The sequence below is a fragment of the Larimichthys crocea genome, chromosome III (genome assembly GCF_000972845.2).
Source record: "Larimichthys crocea isolate SSNF chromosome III, L_crocea_2.0, whole genome shotgun sequence".
NCBI classification, from domain to species: domain Eukaryota; kingdom Metazoa; phylum Chordata; class Actinopteri; family Sciaenidae; genus Larimichthys; species Larimichthys crocea.
This window is the reverse complement of record NC_040013.1, coordinates 12347911-12365650: the sequence shown is the minus strand read 5'-3', so window position 1 is coordinate 12365650 and position 17740 is coordinate 12347911. Positions and strand designations below refer to the sequence as shown.

At 41.7% G+C, this 17740-nt stretch overlaps 2 protein-coding genes and 1 long non-coding RNA gene across 4 annotated transcripts in view; 1 reads left to right on the top strand and 2 right to left on the bottom strand.

Annotated features, from left to right (window-relative positions):
• Positions 1-12430, top strand: part of psap (prosaposin) — a 16968-nt gene extending 4538 nt beyond the window's left edge. The window contains exons 8-16 of the mRNA XM_027276328.1: positions 3083-3087; positions 3674-3684; positions 10082-10300; positions 10407-10499; positions 10624-10807; positions 10907-11070; positions 11153-11233; positions 11374-11481; positions 11687-12430. Coding sequence (XP_027132129.1) covers positions 3083-3087; positions 3674-3684; positions 10082-10300; positions 10407-10499; positions 10624-10807; positions 10907-11070; positions 11153-11233; positions 11374-11481; positions 11687-11722 — 901 coding nt within the window. The 3' untranslated portion in view covers positions 11723-12430. The remainder of the gene's footprint in view (positions 1-3082; positions 3088-3673; positions 3685-10081; positions 10301-10406; positions 10500-10623; positions 10808-10906; positions 11071-11152; positions 11234-11373; positions 11482-11686) is intronic.
• On the bottom strand, positions 6596-7056 carry LOC113744980 (uncharacterized). Its single transcript, XR_003461932.1, has 3 exons — positions 6912-7056; positions 6753-6830; positions 6596-6613 (listed from the first exon to the last, which is right to left on the bottom strand). It is a non-coding gene; the product is annotated as an uncharacterized LOC113744980 (long non-coding RNA).
• Positions 12431-12838: 408 nt separating the features above from the next.
• slc29a3 (solute carrier family 29 member 3) overlaps positions 12839-17740 on the bottom strand; it is an 11744-nt gene continuing 6842 nt past the window's right edge. For both annotated transcript variants that reach the window (XM_010730228.3, XM_019270224.2), the window contains exons 5-7: positions 14932-15158; positions 14496-14658; positions 12839-14077 (exon numbers count right to left, since the gene is read on the bottom strand). In XM_010730228.3, coding sequence (XP_010728530.2) covers positions 13447-14077; positions 14496-14658; positions 14932-15158 — 1021 coding nt within the window. In that variant the 3' untranslated portion in view covers positions 12839-13446. The remainder of the gene's footprint in view (positions 14078-14495; positions 14659-14931; positions 15159-17740) is intronic.

Genomic DNA, 17740 nt, shown 5'->3' with positions numbered 1-17740 from the left:
AGATATCTCTTGCAGACTATGGTTGGCACAGCAAACACAGTCTGTTTTTTACTCTCTGGACAGCACAACGTAAATGTAAGAATCTTAAAACTTATTGCAATAACATTATTTTGTAGCGTGTGTTTTTTTTTCCCCTTTTAACTCATGTTTTTTCTTTCTCTCCTTCACAGCTTTCGGCTTTTCGTCAACACTTCCTGTCTCCACTTTCTCAACCTTCCCTTTTTCCTCTCCTCTTCACTCTGTGGAATCCTGTACTCTTGGAAAATGGACGACACAGAGCGGTGCAGCCCAGCCTCAATTCTCCTATATTCCAACTGGTCTTGGCAACCACCAACATCGGAGGATGAGGAGAGTGAGGACCAGAGTCCCCACTACATCACTCCTGCCAAAAACATTCCTCAGTGCCTCTGGTGGTGCGCTACAATCCAGAAACTCTTACTGTTGGGTGTACATCATCTTTTTTCTGATGGGATCGGCTCCCTGCTGCCCTGGAACTTCTTTATAACAGCTAAACACACTGGCTCACAAACTGAGTAACACACTGACCACAGCAAGCAATAAGGAGCAACGTTCAGACCTCAGTGTGAGTGAGAGGGCATAAAATACAACTGCAGCTATGCTTGTTGTGGTGTGGATGTGCACACAGGAAGATTTGTGTGCTTTTTATATAGTACTGTGACAATCCGGTGACCGATGAGAACAGTGAGGTCCTTTCACACTGACAGAGAACCCTTACAACGTAATTAGAAATGCCAAGAGCGTGTTGAGGTTCAAACAAGATGATGTTAACGGTCAGGGTGGCAAATAGATCTGCCTTCAAAACATGTGGAATTTTTCTTATTGTTTGATGTTGTGGAGGCAGGCTGTATCTGTACACACATTAGAAAGACTAGCCTTTGTCGATGCGTGTGTTGTGATTATGGTTCCCACAATCCTTGAAAGTATACAAATTTAAGTGAGAAATAAACCAGGGCCTTGAAAGATCTTGATAATGGACATAAATAGACATGGTCATAAAAGTGCTTCAGTTATATTTTGTGCAAGACTAGATATTACATTTTAAAAACTTTTTTTTTCAAAATTAGTATAGGCTACATCTCCTAGTGTTGAAACAGTAATTACCCATGATCTTGTCCAAGCTATGCTGTGTTGGGTCATTGAATTGAGGAACTGGCCTGGACAAGTCCTTGAATTAAGGTTAAGAAGGTGTAAGAGAACCCTGTGAATAGTCAAGTAAGCACTAAAGAATGTTGTTGAGATTCTCAACAAAGCTGTCTTGAGGAATTGTATACTTGCCAATGCCAGTTTGTATTTTTAGACAGACAAACAGCTGATAGTAGTCCATGAACCGGTCAGGATGGATCTGAGAAAAATGCTTGATTGACCTCATTTGATTTATTACAAATCCATAGCAGAGATAAGGAAGAAACAAATCGGTTTCATCAGATATTTTTGAGTTTCCTCCTCTATTTTCACTTCCCTCTTCTTTCTTGAGACACTGTGTGAACACATTCAAATGTTTTGTCTTCTCTAACTGTTCGCAGGACTACTTTGAAAGTTTACCTGTCCATTGCCCCCACGGTGCCCTCGGGCGTGGTCTGGTTCTCAACTAGTCTCCTAGTAACAGGTTTATTCTCACGCTTACACACACACACACACACCAACAACACAACACAGACACACAGACACACCAACACACACAACACACACATACACACACACAGACACATACACACACACCACACACACACACACACAGAGACACCACACACAACACACACACACACACACGACACACACAAAGACACACAGACACAAACACACACACCACACACAACACATACACACACCACAGACACAACACACACACACAGACACACATACACACACACGACACACACACAGACACACACACACACACACACACACACACACACACAAACACACACAGCACACACTCCTCTCAGAGTTTTGTCTTTATTGAGCCTCACACTCCACACATGACATACGGTATCAAGTGCCTTTTTAAAACAGTTTCACGTTCGCTGTGAACTAATGTCTTATCTCTGGATGTTAAACATCACTTTATCCAATCTAATGACTCTTTATTACAATAAGTAATGAACCCTGTGTCCTTTATCTGTTTCGTTTCTCTTACAACTTTTTTGAGTCGAGATAACATGGAGCAAAGGGGATGTTCTGTTATCTGCTGTACTCAAACCAAAATGTTTGACTGTTCACAAAACAAACAACAGACAACCCCCTTTAGCATCAGTAATCACTAGTTGTTTTGAGTAGTTCCGACTGTTCTAATTAAGGATATCTACTAGTCCAAATGGTAATTACTGATGCAGGAATTTCTACTTGTGGAAAGTTCATTCTTGAGATCTATAAATCAATACACAGGTAACTTATTTTGATATGTAGAAATGTCATTTCCACTATGAAAACTGAATAGATACTTTCATTCCCTCAGTGGTGTGTGCAGGTACACGAGTATACTTCTTGGCTATCCCACTTTTAAATCCCCTCAGATCATTCGTAGTGTTGTGTTTTTTTTTCTTAGGATGGTGAAGGTTGCAGAAAATTTTCATAGTAGTTACTCTTTTGCAGCTAAGGTTTATTTCAGAATGTCCCTACTCTCTGAAGTCACACTGCAGAAGTTAATTGACGATATGCAATACTAACTGGCACATACATGTTGTTGTTTATAACACAGATGTTGATGCTTTTCTACGGGTTGCTTTAAAAAAGATGGAGAGTATACCCGCTTCTCCAGGCACTTAAAGCTCAAACATCTGCTTCATTTTTGTTTATGTTGATCAGCTGATCTTAGAGCAACTCTGTGTGTGTCCATAGGTTGTCTCCAAAGTGCGGATCCTGGTCGTCTCTTTTTATCATCCTGCTAGTGTTTGTGGTGACCACGGCTGGTGAAGGTGGACGTGTCGACTGAAGGACGGAGTTCTTTATTGGCAAGTTAGCCAGTGTGGCTGTTGTGAGTGGAGCCTCCAACCTCTTCTCCGGCAGCGGGTTTGGCACCAGTGGGCATTTCCCCATGAGGATTTCTCGGCCCTTATATCAGGTACAGTTAAACACATTAAATACATTTTCTGCTACAGTGTGCACTATTTAGCAGCTTATAAAGGGTTAATGCTACATGTGTGTGGGACCTGCCCTGTTTGTGGGGCACACTCTGGTGAAATCAACAGGACAGACAGAAAACCAATAAGAAATGGGGAACTAATGACAGTTCTATAGAACATATGGCGTACATCATTTTGGAGCCAATATATGTGGGATATATTTGTATGAGCTGATTATTCCATAGCTGAGGTCTTTATTTCCATCTCAGGCCAGGCAATGGGAGGCATCTGAGTGCAGTAGCATCAATAGCGGACCTGGCATTGGCGAAGAATGTGACAGACAGCGCTCTGGCCTACTTCCTGACAGCTGATTTTATCATTCTGTCTGTGCTCTGCATCCTATATGCTGCTGCCCAGTTGGCATAACTCGAGGTCAGTCAGTAGCAGCCAAGACATTCTGGTTTCCCATACAGATACATCCACTGCAAGTATCCAATTCAGACCTGTATTTTATTTATAATATATGTGATAACATCCCCCTCTGTCCTGTAAAGTTTCTTGAATCTGAATTTGGATGCCATAGATTAGAGTTAAGCAGTATGTATATTATCTGACACCCGGTCAATACTTCATATTACCACCAGATGGTGCATTACTGAATTTCTTCAAAATAACAAAAAAATGTGTGCAACTGATTGATTCGGTAGCAATGCGCTTAATAACCTAATAAAGAAATTATTATTATTAAATCATTGAATCATCATTATTTCATAGCGGGACCAATTAATTAAAGGTTAACTAACTAATCTAAAACAGGTTGCATCTTTCTTCTTTCTCTCTAGACACTACATGCTGGCAGCAACAGCACGAGTCCAGGATTGATGAGTGAGGGAGGAGCAGCAACAGGCACAGGGAGCACAGCTCTGTCCCACCACTGCGCCTATCCTCAGAAAGACGTGGGTGCTCGGCCTGAGCGTCTTCACGTCTTCTGCGTCTCTATCATGGTTTTCCCTGCTGTGTCCTCTGGGATCCAGTCTGTCCACAAAGACAGCGGGAGCATCTGGACCAACACTTACTTTGTGCCCCTCACTAGTTTCCTCCGTGTACAATGAGCAGACTTCTGCGGCAGGCAGGCCACAGCGTGGCTGCAGATACCTGTCCCACCAGCCGATTCCTGCCTGTACTGGTGCTGTGTCGTTCCATATGGTGCCACTTTAATTTTCTGTAACACCAGCCAAGGGACCATCTCCACACTGTGCTTTTCAACCATACTTTGTATCCTGTAGTATTTAACTGCGCTAGGTCTCTCTAATGGCTACCTAGGCACTGCCAATGATTTATATGGGCCTAAGGGTGGACCACGGAGCTGGCAGAGGCCACAGGAGTGGTCATGTCCTTTTCCTCACTCTGGGATTGGCTGTTGGATCAGCTCTCTGTGCTTCTCGTTGCATTTCATCTGAACAGTTAAGCAATGACCTCGTCATTTTGCAGTGGTATGTTCCAGTCAGCTACGGGCAGACAGTAGCTGGACAGTGATGAATACTGGAACTACAGAGTGCACTAGTAAAGCCAGTTGTCTGCCATGAGGGAAAAGTGCTGCTCATTTCCACTCTAATAAGCCTTAACTCCTCCTCATACCTCAGATTTTAAAAGGTGTGTTATGTTTACACTGCTGTAAGTCACGATGTGCTCAGTCTTCCATGATGTCATCTCTACATATTTAAGATCTGGAAGTGACTTCAGAAAAACATTCAGTGCAGTCCATGAGGGACACTTTTAACAATAAAGCTGGTATTTTTTCATTACACAAAATGGATTTGGTCTAATGGGTTAAAAATTATGATAAATGAGGGTATTAACGGTTTAGTTATCTAATAGAAATATGCAGATGAGTAAGATGCAACACATTTACTGAGGGATAGTTTGAAAAAGTCGATTGGTGTCTATGTAGAAAAGGTAACAGAGCATGGTCAGACTCTAAACTCAACATTTCCACTATCATTTCAAATCTGCATTTGTTGCCACTGTATACTTGTTAATATTTTATAAAATCAACCCACAGGCCTTTGTCTCTATTTAATAATTAGAGTTAAGTATAGCATTTTTGCTATCTGGGATGTTAAAAAAAAAACAAAGGCAGTCCTTTTCCATCCCCTCAAACACATGATTTACTACATACTGCAACCATTTTTACATTACCTGAGGTAACTTTGCAATGCTCACTGTTTTTAATCTTGAGCGAGATTGATTAAGCAAATACCTCAGAGGAATAAGACTTTTTTTTCTGTCCTTTTAAGCAATGGTTGGCAGCCATTATGCAATCTGCAGATTATAGGCTAAAATCACCCTCATACAAGCCTTCAATATCAAAAGTTATGTTAGTGTTTTGAATTCTTAACCCAGGCATGATGCGAAAATGATCACCTTGTAATTTAACAAGGAGCCTATATGACAAGAAACAGAGTTACATTCAGTTGGCAGAAAAAAAAAGAAATTAAACTGAGCGGATGGGATCATTTTAATGTTAAAAATGTACAGCTCAGCCAACGTGGGCTCAGGGTTTAAAGCGACAACAATTGAATTCAAAATGTTAGAAATGCAGTGATTTACAAACAGTAGGAAGAGTGCAAACACTGGGAGGTAAGCGGGAGGCACAGAATAATTACCTCTATATCAGCTCCTTAAAACAACACCACGAAACTTTTTCTACAAAATATAAGTTTTGTTTAAGGATCAGACATACTGCTAAAAGTAATGCCAGTCATTCTTAGCACAGGCAGTCAGGAATCACATGTACGGAGGGGAGGGGGGGGCATCAAACACCACCATGTTGTCTACATTATACAACATGTGAGGCTTTAGTCTCACTGCAACCACAAGCAATCCAACACCCACGTGATGCAAATTTGCAATTACTGACAGTGAAGCTCTGAGAATTCTGCCAGTGAAGCAGTAACAGGCCAAGATACACAAACCACTCCTCCCCTACCCCCCCCTCGGAAAAAACAATATCCAGTCCCTTTCCACCATGACATCATCCAATTAATTAAATCATAAATTGCAGTCATGTAAGTCCATTAAAAAAGAAAAGAAAAAACCAAAACAAACAAACAGAACAAAAATAAAGTGGGAACAGCACTACAGTATTTTTTTCTTCTTGAAATTCCCTACAGGTCAGTTTGTGCCTCTCCCTCTATACCCACACATGGCGTTTGCAGTGAGCCACAGCCTAAAAGACAGAACAAGGTTAGACAAACGTAATCAGTTTAAAAAAAAAAAGAAAAACAAAAAGACAAGTCATCTACTGGGCGGGCAGCTTAGTCAAGCAGTCATAAGCTGAAAGTTTATCACACAAACAGGCTAAAAAAAGAAAACCACTGTGGGTTAAGTGTTTGGGTGTCAGTACATGACTTGACTACTCACTGCACCGAGTTGCTGTCCCATGTTCATGCACCAGAATGCAGGTCCCCAGCTGCACTGCTCTGTTCCCAGCAGCTGTGCCTTCTTTTTTCTGGGCAGGCTCCCACTTTCTGTTACAACACACAAAAAAAAACACAATGAGTCTCATTACAAACATACAAAATATAATTAAATAAAATTAGCCACAAAGTCAGCAATAACTTCATGTTTACGGGTAAGACAGTAAGTGTTACTTAATTAATCGATTACCATGCACACGAAGTCTGGGTCCAGCATCTGAAGCAGCAGCTGGACGAGCACTGGCTCATATGTTCAACAGTGGTCACACTGTTGACAGACCAACTGGGTTAATACAAAGCTGTCACGCGCGAGTATTGATAAAAGTTCAGGTGACAAGCAGCTCCCCACCTCAGCCTGGAGAGATTCGGGCAGGAAGCTGCATGCTTTCCTCACAGCCTCCTCGATCGTGCCTCTGTAGCGTTCTTCTCCAGGATCTCTTCTACGTACGTAATGGCCTTCTTGCCACCTCGCAATAGCCACCAACCTTAAAGCGAGTCTGGCGAGTGAAGCTGGAAAGAATTAGAACAGAAATACCATTTTGTTCACAGTATGTGGAAAGACCTCAGTTTGCAGGACGACCATGAAGATTTTCTGACAACTTACCGACATATCACGTTTGGCGTCATTGCAGAGTGCCAACACTGTGCAGACAGTCTTGGGGTCAGCCTGCTGCACCAGCAGCTCAATGATGGCCTGGCCATAGGTCTCAATCAGGTCCTTACACTGGCCCTTCAGAGAGTCGGGCAGGAATGTGCACACCTTCTCCACAGCTTGAATCACTCCTCCTGAGACAAAACAAAGGATCAGCTTGGCACCAGAAAAAAAAACTAACTGCACCAATAATACTTTGGTAGCAGTTTTGCATATATTTGTTGTCATATTGGAAACATCTAGCAGCACAATCTCCACTCTGTTGTCTGATCCTCCAGCATAGATCCAACTGTTTCATCACAAACTCGCAGATGGCACATCCCGCGGAATTACGGACACGCACCATTTCTGGAACACAGAGAGGCGAATCAAACAGTGGCATGTACAATACAGCGCTATAAAATGATTTTTTATCTTATATCAATATCAGTCAGGTCCCACCATGACTTCCTGAGCAGATTGGTCACAAACCGATCCCACCTTGGTGGCAGGGAAAAGCTTGGCAGCAGGAAAAAGCTTGGCAGGTAAGTCTTGGCAGCAGGTACAGTCTGGCAGCCAGAAGCTTGAGCATGGGAGTGGACTTCTTTGTAGCAGTACAGAACCCAGCGTGGACACAGATACTTGGGTTGCTGAGGATAGAAACAGACAATTATTTCAGGATACTCAACCAAACACTCAAACGGCGACAAAGTTGCCACATTGCATGCTGTTAGCATAAACCACGTGTTTCACTCCATACCACTCCACAGTGTCACCACCCATGCAATATGCACACGTTGTGTGAAAAGAGGGATATCTAATGCAGCCTTCTTTTACCAATACCAAACACACAGCAACACACACACCCCCAATGGTTAAAATAAATAAAATTCACATCTGTTTCACTCAATGAGATCAGCCAGTGTTAAAGAAAGAAAACACCATGTACAGCATAATAAAAATGGTGCATTTTGCCCATGGTGACAGCAATTCAATGTTAGTAAAGACCAATGCATCTCTCATGTGACTTGTTTGTGCAAATTAGGTCACAAGATCCAATCATACTATCAAATATGCCAGCACATCATTCGATGTCAAGAAACAGGATAGGATCTTAATTGGCCCTTCGCTCTAGTGTTCCAACAGGCACACAGTGTCATGTGATTAGCCGAACAAGCAAGAGTTGTCAGGTTAAGTAGTCTCACACATTAGATTTATCGTTTACATGAGTCCTACAGTGTCGGGTGAGTAGCGCTAGAGTGGACAGCACAAGAAGCAAGAGCTAAAGGGGTTAAGAAGCTAGAGGCCGAACACAGAAAGACCTACCTGTTCTGGGGGGCAGCACACAAAACCCAGAGCAGGAGAAAACAGAGCAAGACAACATGAATGGAGGAGCGAAAAGTAACACAGGTGGGAAAAAAAAAAAAAAAAAAAAGTAAGAAAATAAATATTTAAAAAAAAAAAAATTGATTAAAAAAATAAATAATAAGACAGAAAAGCGATATAAAAGAGGTGAATAAACTGAAGTCAGCAGGCCAGGTGGTGCGACACTAGATATGGGCTTTAGCACCAGCAAAATGTACAAATTATCAGACACATTAGTTTTGATGACCAGTTTTTTTTTAAGCTTATTGTTGAATATTAGAGTAACATAATGACCATTCATGTTATAACATGGCTTAAATATGCAAACACAGAAAGGTTTTTCTTTGAATTTATTAATTATAAAAAAATTGAAGTGAAAAGGTACAAACACTCACCATAGACATGAGCTGCTGAACAACAACCACACCATACTGGCTGACCGGCTGCTGGCACCAGGAGAAACCTTCACGAACTCGAGGGAAGTTGTGTTCATTAATTGACTGCTGGAGATGAGGCCACGAGAGGGGAGGAGAGGCATGCTGCAGATACTGAAGTTACTGTATGTGTTACTCTAACACAGTGAATATGTCAGTGAACTCCTATGTACTTCAGATTGTAATTTAATGTTGCAAGGTAGAGCAACAATTCAAGTTCAGAAACCATTTTTGACACCATGTTTCAAACAGATGACCATTTCTGAGGATTTTAGTGTCTTTTAGCTCCTTTTTTTTTTTTTTTTTTTTATTTTTTTTTTTTTTTTTTTTTTTTTTTTTTTTTTTTTTCCCCACCTGTGTTACTTTTCGCTCCTCCATTCATGTTGTCTTGCTCTGTTTTCTCCTGCTCTGGGTTTTGTGTGCTGCTCCCCCAGGAACAGGTAGGTCTTTCTGTGTTCGGCCTCTAGCTTCTTAACCCCTTTAGCTCTTGCTTCTTGTGCTGTCCACTCCTAGCGCTACTCACCCGACACTGTAGAGACTCATGTAAACGATAAATCTAATGAGTGAGACTACTTAACCTGAACACTCTTGCTTGTTCGGCTAATCACATGACACTGGTGTGCCTGTTGGAACACTAGAGCGAAGGGCCACGTTAAGATCCTATCCTGTTTCTTGACATCGAATGATGTGCTGGCATATTTGATAGTATGATTGGATCTTGTGACCTAATTTGCACAAACAAGTCACATGAGAGATGCATTGGTCTTTACTAACATTGAATTAGCTGTCACCATGGACAAAATGCACCATTTTTATTATGCTGTACATGGCTGTTCTTTCTTTAACACTGGCTGATCTCATTGAGTGAACAGATGTGAATATTTTATTTATTTTAACCATTGCGGGTGTGTGTTGCTGTGTGTTTGGTATTGGTAAAAGAAGGCTGCATTAGATATCCCTCTTTTCACACAAACGTGTGCATATTGCATGGGTGGTGACACTGTGGAGTGGTATGGAGTAGAAACACGTGGTTTATGCTAACAGCATGCAATGTGGCAACTTTTGTAGCCGTTTGAGTGTTTGGTTGAGTATCCTGAAATAATTGTCTGTTTCTATCCTCAGCAACCCAAAGATATCTGTGTCCATGCTGGGTTCTGTACTGCTACAAAGAAGTCCACTCCCATGCTCAAGCTTCTGGCTGCCAAGACTGTACCTGCTGCCAAGACTGTACCTGCTGCCAAGCTTTTCCCTGCTGCCAAGCTTTTCCCTGCCACCAAGGTGGAGTCGGTTGCTGACAAATCTGCTCAGGTAAGTCATGGTGGGGACCTGACTGATATTGATATAAGGTAAAAAAAATCATTTTATAGCGCTGTATTGTACATGCACATGTTTGATTCGCCTCTCTGTGTTCCAGAAAATGGTGCGTGTCCGTAATTCCGCGGGATGCGCCATCTGCGAGTTTGTGATGAAACAGTTGGAGTCTATGCTGGAAGATCAGACAACAGAGGTGAGATGTGTGCTGCTAGATGTATCCAATATGACAACAAAAATCTGCAAAACTGCTACCAAAGTATTATTGGTGCAGTTAGTTGTTTTCTGGTGCCAAGCTGATCCATTTGTGTTTGTCTCAGGAGGAGGTGATTCAAGCTGTGGAGAAGGTGTGCACATTCCTGCCCGACTCTCTGAAGGGCCAGTGTAAGGACCTGATTGAGACCTATGGCCAGGCCATCATTGAGCTGCTGGTGCAGCAGGCTGACCCCAAGACTGTCTGCACAGTGTTGGCACTCTGCAATGACGCCAAACGTGTATATGTCGGTAAGTTGTCAGAAAATCTTCATGGTCGTCCTGCAAAGCCGAAGGTCTATTTCCACATACTGTGAACAAAATGGTGATTTCTGTTCTAATTCTTTCCAGCTGTACTCGACCAGACTCGCTTTAAGGTTGGTGGCTATTGCGAGGTGTGCAAGAAGGCCATTACGTACGTAGAAGAGATCCTGGAGAAGAACGCTACAGAGGCACAGATCGAGGAGGCTGTGAGGAAAGCATGCAGCTTCCTGCCCGAATCTCTCCAGGCTGAGGTGAGGAGCTGCTTGTCACCTCATAACTTTTATCAATACTCGCGTGACAGCTTTGTATTAACCCATGTGTGTCTGTCAACAGTGTGACCAGCTGGTTGAACAATATGAGCCAGTGCTCGTCCAGCTGCTGCTTCAGATGCTGGACCCAGACTTCGTGTGCATGGTAATCGATTAATTTAAGTAACACTTATACTGTCTTACCAGTAAACATGAAGTTATTGCTGACTTTGCGGCTAATTTTAATTAATTATATTTTTGTATGTTTGTAATGAGCATCATTGTGTTTGTTTGTGTGTGTAACAGAAAGTGGGAGCCTGCCCAGAAAGAGAGCACAGGCTGCTGGGAACAGAGCAGTGCAGCTGGGGACCTGCATTCTGGTGCATGAACATGGAGACAGCAACTCGGTGCAATGTGAGTAGTCAAGTCATGTACTGACACCCAAACACTTAACCCACAGTGGGATTTCTTTTCTTTTTTTTAGCCTGTTTGTGGAGATAAACTTTCAGCTTATGACTCAGCTATGACTAATGCTGCCCGCCCAGTAGATGACTTGTCTTTTTGTTTTTCTTTTTTTTAAACTGATTACGTTTGTCTAACCACTTGTTCTGTCTTTTAGGCTGTGGCTCACTGCAAACGCCATGTGTGGGTATAGAGGAAGAGGCACAAACTGACCTGTAGGGAATTTCAAGAAGAAAAAAAATACTGTAGTGCTGCTTCCCACTTTTAATTTGTGTCCTGTTTTGTTTGTTTTGGTTTTTTCTTTTCTTTTTTAATGGACTTACATGACTGCAGTTTATGATTTAATTAATTGGATGATGTCATGGTGGAAAGGGACTGGCTATTGTTTTTTCCGAGGGGGGGGTAGGGGAAGGAGTGGTTATGTGTATCTTGGCCTGTTACTGCTTCACTGAGCAGAATTCTCAGAGCTTCACTGTCAGTAATTGCAAATTTGCATCACGTGGGTGTTGGATTGCTTGATGGGTGCAGTGATACTAAAGCCTCACATGTTGTATAATGTAGACAACATGGTGGGTGTTTGATGCCCCCCCTCCCCTCAGCTACATGTGATTCCTGACTGCACTGTGCTAAGAATGACTGGCATTACTTTTAGCAGTATGTCTGATCCTTAAAACAAAACTTATTTTGTAGAAAAAAGTTTCGTGGTGTTGTTTTAAGGAGCTGATATAGAGGTAATTATTCTGTGCCTCCCGCTTACCTCCCAGTGTTTGCACTCTTCCTACTGTTTGTAAATCACTGCATTTCTAACATTTTGAATTCAATTGTTGTCTGCTTTAAACCCTGAGCCAACTGTTGGCTGAGCTGTACATTTTTAACAATTAAAATGATCCCAATCCACTCAGTTTAATTTCTTTTTTTTTCTGCCAACTGAATGTAACTCTGTTTTCTTGTCATATAGGCTCCTTGTTAAATTACAAGGTGATCATTTCTGCAATCATGCCTGGGTTAAGAATTCAAAACTACACATAACTTTTGATATTGAAGGCTTGTATGAGAGTGGTGATTTTAGCCTATAATCTGCAGATTGCATTAATGGCTGCCAACCATTTCTTAAAAGGACAGAAAACAAGTCTTAATTCCTCTGAGGTATTTGCTTTAATCAATCTCGCTACAAGAGATTAAAAACAGTGAAGCATTGCAAAGTTACCTCAGGTAATGTAAAAATGGTTAGCAGTAATGTAGTAAATCATGTAGTGTGTTTAGCAAAAATGCTATACTTAACTCTAATTATTAAATAGAGACAGAGGCCTGTAGGTTGAATTTTTACTAAAATATTAACAAGTATACAGTGGCAACAAATGCAGATTTGAAAATGATAGTGGAAATTTAGTTTAGAGTCTGACCATGCTCTGTTACATTTTCTACATAGACACAAATAGACTTTTTCAAACTATCCCTCAGTAAAATGTGTTGCATCTTACTCATCTGCATATTTCTATTAGATGAACTAAAACTGTTAATACCCTCATTTATCATAATTTTTAACCCATTAGACCAAATCAATTTTGTGTAATGAAAAATACCAGCTTTATTGTTAAACAAGTGTCCCTCATGGACTGCACTGAATGTTTTTCTGAACGTCACTTCCAGATCTTAAATATGTAGAGATGACATCATGGAAGACTGAGAACATTGTGACTTACAGCAGTGTAAACATAACACACCTTTTAAAATCTGAGGTATGAAGGAGTTAAGGCTTTATTAGAGTGGAAATGAGCAGCACTTTTCCCTCATGGCAGACAACTGGCTTTACTAGTGCACTTTGTAGTTCCAGTATTCATCACTGTCCAGCTACTGTCTGCCCCGTAGCTGGAACATACCACTGCAAAATGACGAGGTCATTGCTTAACTGGCTGTTCAGATGAAATGCACAAGAAGCACAGAGAAAGCTGATCCAACAGCCAATCCCAGAGTGAGGAAAAAGGACATGACCACTCCTGTGGCCTCTGCCAGCTCCCGTGGTACCACCTTAGGCCCATAAATCATTGGCAGAGTGCCTAGGTAGCCATTAGAGAGACCTAGCAGGCAGTTAAATACTACAGGGTACAAGTCATGGTTGAAAAGCACAGTGTGGAGATGGTCCCTTGGCTGGTAGTTACAGAAAATTAAAAGTGGCACCATGATGGAACGACACAGCACCAGTACAGGCAGGAATCGGCTGGTGGGACCAGGTATCTGCAGCCACGCTGTGGCCTGCCTGCCGCAGAAGTCTGCTACATTGTACAGGAGGAAACTAGTGAGGGGCACAAAGTAAGTGTTGGTCCAGATGCTCCCGCTGTCTTTGTGGACAGACTGGATCCCAGAGGACACAGCAGGGAACACCATGATAGAGACGCAGAAGACGTAGAAGACGCTCAGGCCGAGCACCCACGTCTTTCTGAGGATAGGCTGCAGTGGTGGGACAGAGACTGTGCTCCCTGTGCCTGTTGCTGCTCCTCCCTCACTCATCAATCCTGGACTTGTGCATGTTGCTGCCAGCATGTAGTGTCTAGAGAAAAGAGAAGAGGAATGCAACATGTTTTAAATTTAGTTAACCTTTAATTTAATTGGTCCAGCTATGAAATAATGATGATTCAATGATTTAATAATAATAATTTCTTTATTAGGTTATTAAGCGCATTGCTACCGAATCAATCAGTTGCAGCACATTTTTTTAGTTATTTTGAAGAAATTCAGTAATGGCACCACCTGGTGGTAATATGAAGTATTGACCGGGTGTCAGATAATAATACATACTGCTCAACTCTAATCTATGGCATCCAAATTCAGATTCAAGTAAACTTTACAGGACAAGGGGGGATGTTATCACATATATTATAAATAAAAATACAGGTCTGATATTGGATACTTGGGCAGTGGATGTATCTGTATGGGAAACCAGAATGTCTTGGCTGCTACTGACTGACCTCGAGTATGCCAGCTTGGGCAGCAGCAGATATGAGATGATGCAGAGCAGAATGATAAAATCAGCTGTCAGAAAGTAGGCCAGAGCGCTGTCTGTCACATCCTTCGCCAATGCCAGGTCCGCTATTGATGCTACTGCACTCAGAGTGCCTCCCATTGCCTGGCCTGAGATGGAAATAAAGACCTCAGCTATGGAATAATCAGCTCATACAAATATATCCCACATATATTGTGCTCCAAAATGATGTACGCCATATGTTCTATAGAACTGTCATGTAAGTTCCCCATTTCTATTGTGTTTTCTGTCTGTCCTCTTGATTTCACTAGAGTGTGCCCACAAACAGGGCAGGTCCCACACACTATGTAGCATTAACCCTTTATAAGCTGCTAAATAGTGCACACTGTAGCAGAAAATGTATTTAATGTGTCTAACTGTACCTGATATAAGGGCCTGAGAAATCCTCATGGGGAAATGCCCACTGGTGCCAAACACGCTGCCGGAGAAGAGGTTGGAGGCTCCACTCACAACAGCCACACTGGCTAACGTGCCAATAAAGAACTCCGTCCTGCAGTCTGACACGTCCACCTTCACCAGCACCGTGGTCACCACAAACACTAGCAGGATGATAAAAAGAGATGACAGGATCCGCACATTTGGAGACAACCTATGGACACACACAGAGTTACTGGGATTAGGCAGGAGTTGCTCTAAGATCAGCTGATCAACATAAACAAAAATGAAGCAGATGTTTTGTGCTGTAAGTGCCTGGAGAAGCGGGTATACTCTCAATCTTTTTTAAAGCAACCCGTCTAGAAAAGCATCAACATCCTGTGTTATAAACAACGACATGTATGTGCCAGTAGTATTTGCATATCGTCAATTAACTTCTGCAGTGTGACTTCAGAGAGTAAGGGACATTCTGAAATAAACATTAGCTGCAAAAGAGTAACTACTATGAAAATTATTCTGTCACACCTTCACCATCCTAAGAAAAAAAAACAACACTACGAAATGATCTGAGGGGATTTAAAAGTGGGTATAGCCAAGTAAGTATACTCTGTATACTCTGCACTACACCACTGAGGAGGAATGAAAAGTATCTATTCAGTTTTCATAGTGGAAATGACATTTCTACATATCAAAATAAGTTGACCTGTTGTAATTGATTTATAGATCTCAAGAATGAACATTTCCACAAGTAAGAAATTCACTGACATCAGTAATTACCATTTGGACTAGTAGATATCCTTAATTAGAACAGTCGGAACTACTCAAAACAACTAGTGATTAAATGCTAAAGGGGGTTGTCTCTGTTGTTTTGTTGGAACAAGTCAAACATTTGGTTTGAGTACAGGCAAGATAACAGAACATCCCCTTTGCTCCATGTTATCTTAGACTCAAAAAATGTAAAGAGACACGAAACAGATAAAGGACACAGGGTTCATTACATTATTGTAATAAAGAGTCATTAGGTTGGATAAATGTGATGTTTTAACATCCAGAGATAAAGACATTAGTTCACAGAGAACGTGAAACTGTTTTAAAAAGGCACTTGATACCGTATGTCATGGTGAAGAGTGTGAGGCTCAATAAAGACAAAACTCTGAGAGGAGTGTGCTGTGTGTGTGGTGTGTGTGTGTGTGTGTGTGTGTGTGTGTGTGTGTGGCTGTTGTGTGTCTGGTGGGTGTGTATGTGTGTCTGTGTGTGTGTGTTGTGTCTGTGTGTGTGTGTATGTGTGTGTGTGGTGTGTGTGTGTTGTTGGTGTGTTCTGTGTGTGTTGTTGGGTGTGTGTGTGTGTGTGTGTGTTGTGTTGTGTGTGGTGTTTGTGTGGTGTGGTGTGTTGTGTGTGTGTGTGTGTGTGTCTGTGTGTGTGTTGTTTGTGTGTGTGTGGGTGTGTAGCGTGGGAGAATAAACCTGTTAACTAGGAGATAGTTGAGAACCAGACACAGCACCGAGGGACCGTGGAGGCAATGGACAGGTAACTTTCAATAGTCCTGGCGAACAGTTAGAGAGACAAAACATTTGAAGGTGCTTCACACAGTGTCTCAAGAAAAGTAAGAGGAAGTGAAAATAGAGGAGAGAAACTCAAAAATATCTGATGAAACCGATATTGTTCTTCCTTATCTCTGCTAGGATGTAATAAAATCAAATTAGGTCAATCAAGCATTTTCTCAGATCCATCCTGACCGGTTCATGGACTACTATCAGCTTGTTTGTCTTGTCTAAAATAACAACCTGGCATTGGCAATATACAATTCATTAAAGACAGTCCTTGTTGAGAATCTCAACAACATTCTTTAGTGCTTACTTGACTATCACATGGGTTTCTCTACACCTTCTAACCATTAAATTCAAGGACTTGTCAAGGCACAGTTCCCTCAAATTCAATGACCCAACACAGCATAGCTGAGACAAGATCATGGGTAATTACTGTTTCAACACTGAGAATGTAGCCTATACTAATTTTGAAAAAAAGTTTTTAAAATGTAATATCTAGTCTTGCACAAAATAATAACCTGAAGCACTTTTAATGACCCATGTCTATTATGTCCATATAAGATTTTTCAGGCCCTGGTTTATTTCTCACTTAAATTTTGTATACTTCAAGGATCTGTGGGAACCATAATCACAACACACCGCATCGACAAAGGCTAGTCTTTCTAAGTGTGTGTACAGATACACGCCTGCCTCCACAACATTCAAACAATAAAGAAAAATTCCACATGTTTTGAAGGCAGATCTATTTGACCACCCTGAGACTTAAACATCATCTTTGTTTGAACCTCAACAGCCTCTTGGCATTTCTAATTACGTTGTAAGGGTTCTCTGTCAGATGTGAAAGGACACTCACTGTTCTCATCGGTCACAGGATTGTCACAGTACTATAAAAAGCACACAAAATCTTCCTGTGTGCACACTCACACACACAACAGCATAGCTGCAGTTGTATTTTATGTCCCCTCCACTCACACTGAGGTCTGAACGTTGCTCCTTATTTGCTGCGTGTGTCAGTGTTGTTACCAGTTTGTAGAGCCAGTAGTGTTTAGCTGTTATAAAGAAGTTCCAGGGCAGCAGGGAGCCGATGCCCATCAGAAAAAAGATGATGTACACCAAACAGTAAGAGTCTTCTGGATTGTAGCGCACCACCAGAGGCACTGAGGAATGCTTTGGCAGGAGTGATGTAGTGGGACTCTGGTCCTCGCTCTCCTCATCCTCCGATGTTTGGTGGTTGCCAAGACCAGTTGG